The sequence below is a fragment of the Clinocottus analis genome, unplaced genomic scaffold, assembly GCF_023055335.1.
Source record: "Clinocottus analis isolate CAN_PGR_092001 unplaced genomic scaffold, fCliAna1.0.p SCAF_13, whole genome shotgun sequence".
NCBI lineage: Eukaryota > Metazoa > Chordata > Actinopteri > Perciformes > Cottidae > Clinocottus > Clinocottus analis.
In genome coordinates, this window is record NW_027175854.1 from 2946434 (window position 1) to 2957451 (window position 11018).

The 11018-nt window shown below is 39.4% G+C and overlaps 1 protein-coding gene across 2 annotated transcripts; it reads left to right on the plus strand.

The window, feature by feature from the left end:
- The first annotated feature begins 2404 nt into the window (after positions 1 to 2404).
- smad4a (SMAD family member 4a) lies at positions 2405 to 10991 on the plus strand. Of its 2 annotated transcripts, XM_068574600.1 has the most exons (11): positions 2405 to 2769; positions 3487 to 3834; positions 3936 to 4110; positions 5690 to 5719; positions 5808 to 6011; positions 6323 to 6430; positions 6787 to 6837; positions 6926 to 7109; positions 7275 to 7443; positions 7842 to 7980; positions 8902 to 10991. In XM_068574600.1, the coding sequence occupies exons 2-11, from the start codon at positions 3595 to 3597 to the stop codon at positions 9111 to 9113; spliced, it is 1512 nt and encodes a 503-aa protein (XP_068430701.1). In that variant the 5' UTR covers positions 2405 to 2769; positions 3487 to 3594; the 3' UTR covers positions 9114 to 10991. The 2 variants fall into 2 exon arrangements, with proteins under 2 accessions (XP_068430701.1, XP_068430702.1); XM_068574601.1 differs by lacking the exon at positions 6323 to 6430.
- The last annotated feature ends 27 nt before the right edge of the window (positions 10992 to 11018 follow it).

The following is an 11018-nucleotide window of genomic DNA, read 5'->3' on the forward strand; positions in this document are numbered from 1 at the left end:
AATCAAATCATTTGAAAATGTGTGTGAGAGATCTCGGCACAAAAGATGTACCCTGAGTGCAAAGTTTCAATCTGACAAAAGTGAAGTTTGAGCTTTGGGTTATACCAACATCTGAGTGTATTACCGCTGACTTTTCACCACAGATCTTTCTCAAAACATTATTTTTTTGTGAATCCTACATTTTTGGATAGTCACTAGATTACAGTGATTTGCACTAGGTATAGGATGGATGCTGTATGTTTTTTTTGTTGATGAAATGTCTCTTAAGTGTAATTGTAATTGAATTATAGTATTGCCAAAATTATTTATCGGTGAATATACATGCTGCATATTTGTAAATGGTATTACTCTTTTTCTGAGCCCTGGAATTGGAGCCGTTGAAATGATTTATAGAATGTGACACATTTCCTCGTGTTTGCTTGCCAAACTTGCAAAAAATATATTTTCTCTGGCTTTTGACCAGAAGGGGATTTTCACGACATCTTGGAGCTCTCTGAGGTTTTGCTGACTGAAAAATGTTTCTTACCAAACATCTCTGTCAGCTGCTGTGAAATCCTTCCTCACGCCCCAGCCATTCATATCCTGCTTTTGGTTCTCGCACCAATATTGATGTTATTATGGTTGTAAAAATAAAATACCTGACATCAAAAATAGCTATTGAGATGGTTTTGATCTCTTGTATACCCTGTGTCATTGTCAGGTAATCGCAGCATTCCCTACGTAACAACCTTAATCCCCATTCCTCTCGCGTCACATGCCTGGCGGGCCTCTCTCTGCCTGCTTCCATGCCACAGTGATAAGGAGGTGTCAGAGCCTGGAGTCTTGTAGACCATCACTCAGGATGAGACGCCACTCCAAGTGGCAGCATTTGTGAGGTGAGGTGGTGTCAGATTCCTGGTCTCCAACACCAACACGCTCTATTGACAACCCTGCCATCGAGTTGCTTGGTGCCCTCTGAACCCTCCCACTTCCTTTTTCTGACACGAGCATGCTGAGGCCCTTATCACGACCACAGCAACCGTACAAATGGAAAAATTACATGTCACCTCACCACCTAGCTTCTGCTGTTAACAGTCGGAAGCAGATAACAATGATGGCATAACACTGTTGAACTTTCAAACCTAATGGGATCCTCAGTCAGCACACATATTTACATAGGCCAAGTGTGCAGGGCAGAGATATTGAGTGGCAGTGAATTTAATGATTTATTTAATTCTCTGTTCACTATGGCTTGCTGTATTTTGGGGAGCGAGGGGAAGAGGATGTATCTTTCATTTTAAAGCCACTACCCTCCAGCACATGATCAGTATTTTCTTCTGACTCTCCTTTTGACACGGAAACAACTGCAATAGTCTTATCGTAATAGCGCAATATATATAGTTTTTTTTATTAACAAAATACTAAAAAAATAAAAACATGTTGTTATGTTTGTTTTGCCAGCTTGAACACTACTGTATCCACTCTTCTTTTATACCTGTTTTATTTTATGGAAGATGGAAGCATAGCACATAGCATAGTTAAACAGAGCGTCAATAAACCTCCTAAAAAAGAATACTAATTACTCCTCCAAATAAGTAAATACATTAAAATATATATTTCCGTTTATTTGTATTAATACTTTATAAACAATACACTAGTTTTTTTGATGAAAGTAATGAGAAATAGTTCCACTTTTAAAAAATACATACGATGATAAAAAAAATCTGCTTTTTCTTCAGGTATCAGTCAGTTTATCTAACTCTTACATGGTCTCTGTCATCACACAGCTGAGCAGCTTAGTGCGGGCTATTGTTGTTCATGTTGTTCATCATTAAATCATAAATCACATGCCTAATCACATTGGGAAATATGGAGGAGAGAGTATAAGATGGGAGGAGGAGGTGGAGGAGGGTATGTCATACTATGTTATAACCACAAGGTGGAGACTGCATATTACAATACAATGCATCACATCACAAAAGTCTTCTTTTGGCAAGTTTGTTGTGTGGCCATTCTGTAATAATTGATTCAATAGTGCTTAGTTAGATCGTGTGACACTTGGATTGTACGAAGGTGAACTAATTTTAACTAACTATATGCCTTCTAAAGCTAATAATGTAGCACCAGATCTCATTTAGGTGCTTGACAGCAAAGGGGTGAATGCAAAACGTTTTTGTGTAGGTCCCGTACATAACATCCACATACAAATCTATTGTATTCAAGGAGCGTGAATACTTTTGCAAGGCACTGTATGTATGTATGTATGTATGTATGTATGTATGTATGTATGTATGTATGTATGTATGTATGTATGTTTGTATGTGGCTTGCAATTTTTGCAGGTTTTGATTTTCTAACACGTACAATAACAACTGGCAGCACCACGCCTGTCATTTTTTATGTGCGCATGCGCAGTTGTAGCGTAGCGTGGTGGGTGGAGGCTCATTTTTTTGTTTATTTTCGTGGCCAGTTAACCATACATGTGTCGCGGAATTATTATTATGATGTATGTTTTTAATACAGTTTTAGTGTGATACGGGCTACATATACACTGGTACGCAATTAATGTGTGTGCTGTTGTAACACTACACGAGGTAACGCACTTCATCGGACGTTAGCCAGCGAGCTAGCGAGGAGTTGAGGGTTTGTAGCTAGTTAGCATATGTGCTAGCAAGCTATCTTAAATGTCATTAACGCATGCTAGTAAACGCTAGAAAGCACATCAACATTCATTCGTCACCTTGAACCAGTGGGATTAACGCCACGGCGCAGATAATCCACGGAGTCCACGGTACGTTTGTGCTCTTTCTACATTACGTGAGCTAACTGTCGCTAACAGTCATTTACGTCAAGCCTAGCGATGCTAACGCCAACATTAGCTGAGCAATGTTGGCGACCTTAATACTTCTCAAAACATACTAAACATCGGTATTTATTTATACAGTCTAATGTAATACCTGAGCATTATAATTTGGTCCAAGTTGGGTTGCACGCTAAGTTATTCAGACACTGTTAATGTTGATTTATCTGAATCTTATTCTAATAAACCCACTAAATAGTTGCATTGAGGACAGCACAGTAATTGGTGCCATGCTCAAGTTATCGTTTGCATTTCAGCTTTTATATATAGATGCCCAGTGTGAGCCTTTCCAAGAAAAAGTTGTCATCGGATTTCACAGTAAACTGGGAATGCTAACAGAGTAAAAAATGATAGATGCCCAACCCTATGTATATTTGACGAGGATTTGAAAGTTGCCCAAAAACTATTTTCTCTTGACAACTGTGACTTGTGGCTAAATGTCGTTTTACTGTCGTCTGTTATTTTAAAGGTAGGTTAGATTGGCTTTAAAGAGGCCTTATTAATATGATCACCTCCTTTGTTCCTCCACTCTAGTCATAGTGATACAACGTTTTTACATTGAGTGCCATTTTATGTAGCTCTAATGTAATGTGAATTTTGATTGGTATAGCAACTCTCAGTAATAAGACACTGTATTTTCTGTTTTAGGATGCCACAGTGCAGTACTTCCTGCAATAGCAGTTTCACACTTAAACCAGTAACGGCATAAAGGATACAACTTGAACGTCTCCCCAAGGTTGAAGCCCAACGAGCAAGATGTCAATCACAAACACTCCCACAAGTAATGATGCCTGTCTGAGCATTGTGCATAGCCTGATGTGCCACCGACAGGGAGGTGAGAGTGAAAGCTTTGCTAAGCGAGCTATTGAGAGTCTTGTCAAGAAGCTGAAGGAGAAGAAAGATGAGCTTGATTCCCTTATCACAGCCATCACTACAAATGGAGCTCATCCTAGCAAGTGTGTAACCATACAGAGAACTTTGGATGGACGACTACAGGTATAGTAGCTGATACACAGTACCAAGTCAGTTTAATAGTATGTTTCTTGTAATTAAAAGAAGAAAAAAACACTAATTATATGTTCCAATCTGTGCTTTAGGTTGCAGGGCGCAAAGGTTTTCCCCATGTTGTCTATGCCCGACTGTGGCGATGGCCAGATCTACACAAGAATGAGTTAAAACATGTGAAATATTGCCAGTATGCCTTTGACTTGAAATGTGACAATGTTTGTGTCAACCCCTACCATTACGAGAGGGTCGTCTCTCCAGGCATTGGTAAGTAAGCATCATTGGTTTGTTAGTTTTGACTACATATCATAGTTTTAGGTTATTGAGGAATACAGATTGTTGATACAGACACACTGAGGAATTATGAAGGTTGAAAATAGTTTGTGTTTTTTTTGTGTTCACATGATTATGATTCAGCCCCTTCATAATAATTAAAAAGTTAAAATTATTACATGGAGTTGAAATTTGGATATACAGTGGGTATAATTTTTTTTTTACACACCTCTGTTAAAATGCCAGGTTTTTGTGATGTAAAAAAATTGATGAAGATGAATCATGTCTGAACTTTTTCCACAATTGAAAAACAAAATTAAGTTGCATCTTACAGCAAAAGCTGTAGTCGCAGAGAGCTTCAAAAAGCATCAGAGGCATCTTATGGTTAAAAGGTATCGGTCAAGAGAACGGTATTAAATAATTTCCAAAGCATTAAATATACCATGGAACACAGTTATTATCAAGTAAAGAAGATATGGCACAACAGTGACATTACCAAGAACTAGATGTCCCTCTAAAATTGATGGAAAGACGAGAAGAAAACTGGTGAGGGAGGCTTTCAAGAGGTCTACAACAACATTAAAGGATCGGCAGGAGTGCCTGGCTCATACTAGCTGTGTACTATATGTGACAACAATCTCACGTATCCTTCGTATATTTGGGCTATAGGGTAAGGTGGCAAGAAAAACATCCAAGCACGGCTAAATTTTGCAAAAACGTGCATGGAGTCTCGTAAAGGCAAGTGGGAAAATGTGTTATGGTTTGATAAAACCAAGGTTGATCTCACTGGCCATAATTCCAAAAGGAATGTTTGGTGCAAAAACAAAAAACTGCTCATCAACCAAAAAAATCGTTCCCACAGTGAAGCATGGTGGTGGCAGCATCTTGTCTTGAGGCTGTTTTTCTTCAGCTGGAACCGGGGTCTTAGTCAAGGTGGAGGGAATTATGAACAGTTCCAAATTCCAGTCAATTTTGGCAGAAAACGACCCATCCAAATCAACGAAAGCCTGCCTTCACCAGAAAAAAAGATTAAAGTTTTGGAATAGCCCAGACCTGAATCTCACTGAACATCTGTGAAAAACAGGCCTGTGCACGGGAGATGCCGTCGCAATCTGACAGATTTGGAGTGCTTTTGCAAAGAGCGGGCCAATATTGCCAAGTCGAGATGTGCCGTGCTAATAGACTCAAACCCCAAAAGACTGAGTGCTGTAGTGAAATCAAAAGGTGCTTCAACAAAGTATTAGTTTAAAGCTGTGCATATTTTTTCACAATACAGGCCACATTAGAGGTGGAAAAAGTTTGGACATTATTTATCTTCGTCTAATTGTGTTTCACAAAAATCTGTAGGGGTGTGAAGACTTTTTATATCCGCTGTATATAGTTTGGTTTGTCATTTTAACAGTTTTTATTCCACAGCACCTTTTTAGAACAACATATTTCCTCCTGATACTGCACATTCTGAGTGATAGTATGATACATTTATGAGGTTGAGAAATTACAGCCCATGTTCGAATGACCTACAGCGACTGATTGAGTGACATAACGCACTTTTCTTTTGTTTCATGTTTTGCAGACTTATCAGGACTGACCCTTTCAGGTTCAGGTAAGCAGGTGCCAAAGTTTTCCTGTTTGCTTGTTGAAAATGCTGTGGATGTCCTTTAGTTTGACCGTTGTCTGCTATCGCCATGCAGTTCCCCTCCTGGTAAAGGATGAGTATGACTATGACATCCACCAATCTCACTCAAGCGCTGAAAGCCACCTGCAGACCATCCAGCATCCCCCGTCAAGGCCCAGTCCACAGGAGAGCTTCATGAACCCCGTCCTACTCCCCGCATCAGAGAGCGGCAGCTCAGCCTCAACATCTGCTTTCTCTACCATCGGTGCTGGACCCTTAAGTGAGACACTACACAAGGACTATAATTCTATGCAAAATATAATGCAAGAGGCACTCTCTTAAAGTAATGCTATCAAGTGAAAAAACAAAAAGCTTTTAAAGTATATATTATATTATTGCAAAAATAGATATAGGTCATTTTCAATACACCGTTTTAGAAGGGATTGCTTGTTAAGTTTATAGTTTTGATTGACCAAAGCTACTTTTAATGCAAAAAAACAACTTTTTCATGTATTATGCTCTGATCTACCACACAGACTTCAAGTTGGCACAAATTGGGCAACACAATTATTTAATTATTTATATTTACAGATCCTAACCCCAGTTGGAGCAGAAACAGCAGCTTCAGCCCTGCAGTACCACACCATCAAAATGGGCATCTACAGCATCATCCCCCAATGCCTCACACAGGGCATTATTGTGAGTGGAAGGAAATTCTGCTCACATCAAGCATAAAACATTGTCCTGATTGTTTCTTTTATCCGACAGACCCTTCTAACATAATTTCTATATTAAGAGAATTTACACTGGAATGGAATGCACTATATGTTTAAGTTGCTTTGATGAATGTGAAACAGTGATATATGTGTTGTAGATCAAAACTGTTTTCCCCAGCAGACTTTCTGAAGTGTGTCTGTGTGTATTAGCCACTTTAGGAAATCTGCACATTTTCAGCATTGTTAATGCATGATCTGTGCTGCAAAATAACATATCACTTATTAAGAACTGCTGTATTTTAGAATTGCTTTTTAGCAAATACTGTTGACATGTTGCAGGGCCTGTGACCAACGAAATTGCGTTCCAGCCCCCCATATCCAATCACCCTGGTGAGCATTGAGCTGCAGATGAAAGACAATCCACATATTTATATGCGTGTAACCAATTTGACTTGGGTTGTTTGTTGCTTTGTTCCAGCTCCAGAATACTGGTGCTCCATTGCGTACTTCGAGATGGATGTTCAAGTTGGGGAGACCTTTAAGGTGCAGTCCACATGTCCGATAGTGACTGTGGATGGTTACGTTGATCCATCAGGAGGGGATCGTTTTTGCTTGGGCCAGCTAAGCAATGTCCACAGGACGGAGAACATAGAGAGAGCCAGGTATTACCCCCACATATGACAGATATGTCATCATATTGACCGTCCAAACAATTCACATTTACTGCATGTTGTTGGTATCTATCTGATAGACAGTGATGCAAAGTTTTGGTACAGCTCACTTTTCTGACTGTGCTGACCGTTCATTTCCCTCCTTTCTGTTCCAAGGCTCCACATTGGCAAAGGCATGCAGCTGGAGTGCAAAGGTGAAGGCGATGTCTGGGTGCGCTGTTTGAGTGATCACGCAGTGTTTGTGCAGAGCTACTACCTGGATCGAGAGGCTGGACGTGCCCCTGGAGATGCAGTTCACAAGATCTACCCCAGCGCTTACATCAAGGTGAGATTGCATTCCAATGGTTGTTCAATGAGCAGAAAGACTATACAAGTAGGTGTTATCCCAATTAGCAAATTCCTAATTGCTCTTGGCACTGGCTACATTTATTGTACACACCAATAATCCAGTCCTAATGTGGTTGAGGCTCGAATGCGAATAAGATTGGTCCATGGTAGAAAAAAAAGAAGGCATGCTCTTATGTTCATGAATTTATGCTCAGAGTTGGAGTAGCCACAATCACAGTAAAATATGTGTCGTATTCCCTTTTTAGTTGTATTATTCAAGGTATTTTACACCATTCATACGTCCAACTCTGATGTAGCTAGTCAGTGAAAATACTTCAGTGTCCATTAATGTTTTTTTTTGGTCATATTTTGACATTTGTCTTTGTTTCCTGCCAGGTGTTTGACCTGCGTCAGTGCCACAGGCAGATGCAGCAGCAGGCGGCGACGGCTCAGGCAGCATCTGCAGCCCAGGCGGCAGCAGTGGCCGGTAACATTCCCGGGCCCGGCTCTGTGGGAGGCATCGCCCCGGCCATCAGTGAGTGTTCATACTGCTGCTCTTACTCTTCATCAACTGTACTGTCATGATTGCACAGCGTTGTCTGTTAATGATTTAGAACATTTAAAAAATAAAAATTTGTACACTAGCTGTATTTCTTTATTGATAATGATTTAGTTAGTGTAGCTGAACTATTTTAGACTGACTTTCATCATTTGAATTTAGTCATGTTTTAGCCATTCTATGTGGCCTGTGAAACTGTATTTTGTAGGAAAATGTGTATAGCGGGTCGGGATGAAGCATCTGCTTAAGATAGATTTAAAGGGCCGGATACGTTTTTAAAACGGGTGCTGCAGATTGATGTTTGTTGGTGTTGCAAGAAGTGTTTCACTGTGAAACACAAAAGCTTTTTAGTTCAACATTTTGAGGGAAAAATTAATTAATCTTGTAAGGAAAAAAACCCAGTTTAAATTTTTTTCTAACAGGTTTCATATTGAGTTGATATTAAAATGTATTTATTCACACTTCAGTTCCATGTTCGTATTAAAACTAAGATCCAGGAACGGTGACTACTATGCACTGCTCCTGAATTCACATTTTCTCATTTAATTAGAAAGTTATTGCTTCATTGACCACATTAACAGTGAGTACACACCAAGCAGTTTGCTTTGCGTTATCTGTGTTCTTTGAACTGCTTAGCTTTGACAATTTAAGTTGTAGACAAAATAAAATTCCACATAACTAACATTTACGTAATTAATATGTTCTGCGGGTTTTAACTCTCATACAATGAAACATGGATGGCCCGATCAGAGTGGGAGATATGCATTTTACAGTCGTGTTTTTCTTCTCGGCTGTGTTCAAACTTTAACTGCAAGAGTAACTTAGCTAACATCTCTGCAAGCTTTGGCCTATTGTACCACATCGATCTAAAAGTTGCTGACTGTAATTCTTCTGCAGGTTTGTCTGTTGCTGCAGGCATCGGGGTCGATGACCTGCGCAGGCTGTGCATCCTGCGGATGAGCTTTGTGAAAGGCTGGGGGCCCGACTACCCACGGCAAAGCATTAAAGAGACACCCTGCTGGATTGAGATCCATCTACACCGAGCTCTACAGCTACTCGATGAAGTTCTGCACACCATGCCCATAGCTGACCCTCATCCTCTTGACTGAGCAAAGAGAAATTAACTGTACAAAAACAATCGGACTGTACTTTCTAACAAACCACTCCACCTGTAGGCCTCTGGGTGCCGAAGGAGGACGGCAGGGATGCTGAGTAGCTTGTAGAAGTACGAACAAGGACTTAAAGAATGGCATTATACTTTAAACACACTGCTTTTTTAAATCCAGCACTACAAGCAGTTGCTTGTACACAGAATGAGACTCCAGGTCTGCAAGTGACAGTGACTTCCAAACAACAGCTGGAGGAACGTGTGAAGTACACTGGGAGGAGTGGGAGTACTCATGCTGCCAAGAGAATGGGGGGAAAAAAGGTCTCCAAAGCGAGATTAAAAGATGCAAAAGCCTCCCAATTATTAAATTAGCCTCGGTGCAATACAAAAGAAATGCATAACTTCAAGAGAGTGTAGTGTCAATCATGAAATGATTCATACGCAGACGCTGTCTTTTTTTTCATGTGAACAATTCAACATTCAAGAATTTGAGACCCATAGAGCCCACGTTAACTGACAAAATGAGAAAAAAGATGAGCTGATGCCTTGAATTGGAGGGAAAATCCAATCTGAACATGCAAAATGAAATTTCAGTTGGAGCAATCTGCGGATCCAGTCCTCCCTCACTGGCTCTCTGCTGCCTGTGTGGCTTCATGTAAGTGGAGGTTTTCGCCTCACAAATCAGGACATTCATGGAATATCATGTTAATTATTACTTGTGTTTTTGTAAGATGTAATCTTAAATATCTTTCCATGCTGATAGGCTTTCTTTCATTTGTTTTTCTTTTATATTTCCCTTTTCAATAGTGGTTTTACTGATGTAATGAGACCCTTTTAGCTGACCTCAGCATCTCTTTCTGCACCATGAAACTTCCATTATTTTACTGCCAGTCGAGGCTGTTGTGGGATTGAGAAAATTGATGTTTTTCAAATGCCAAACTCACATAGAAATGATTAAATAATTTCAAAAGAAAAGGTTATCATAACCCTTTGTAATATTATTTATAATTGTCCTTTTTATATTAGATGCCCACATAGTGTCCATTAGCACTTTATTAATTTGTAAAAAAAAAAAAAGAAGTATTGTCTTGTTTTCTAGTCTCATGCATGGTTTCTTGTTGTACCCATATCATTCTCGTTGAAAAGGTTTTCTCATTACTGACAGAAGTGAAATCCATGAGAAATGTACTTAAAATTGTTCAATGTTTTCAGTATCAAACACCCACGGCAGGGGGAAAAGATGCATTTAGCTCAATTCTGGCAAACTGATGACAGTTTTGAACAATAATGGTTTATTGAATTGCAAATGTTGTCTGTGTAGGATGAAACTACCGTTAAACCATCGCCTTTCAAACCGACCGGCAATTACTGGTAATCTTTGATAATCAAAAGCGTTTACGGGGGAAAGTCTCTCTTGAGATTGCTCACTGCCCATCTTTTTAATTTGAGCAAAATTCTGACGAGACTCACCGTGACGTTTTCTAGACCACAGCAGAGTGAAGGTAGAGGAGTAAAGGAATCAACTGTGAGAGGATGTGTAAGCCATATTGCCGCCAAATATACCATAAGAAAAGTGGAAAGTTATCAGACTGCATTGGGTTCATTGTAATGTTGCTTATTGAAGCCTGGTTTTAATTATCAACTGAATGATTTCTATATTTCAATACTTTGGTATTTGGAGCTCTGTGTACCTACAGCTGTTGCAGTATTTTGTATCTATATCTCTTTTACTACCTTTACAGTGATGAACCACAAAAGAATGCTGTACAATTTTCAGGAAATGCAAGTTCATACTCATCTTAATCTTTACATTTTAAATATGTATGGCGTTTGAATGATATTGCCGTTTATATGTATGAGAATGGTTGAATAAAGTTCAATGGGCTAACTATTCTGGTTTTGTGAA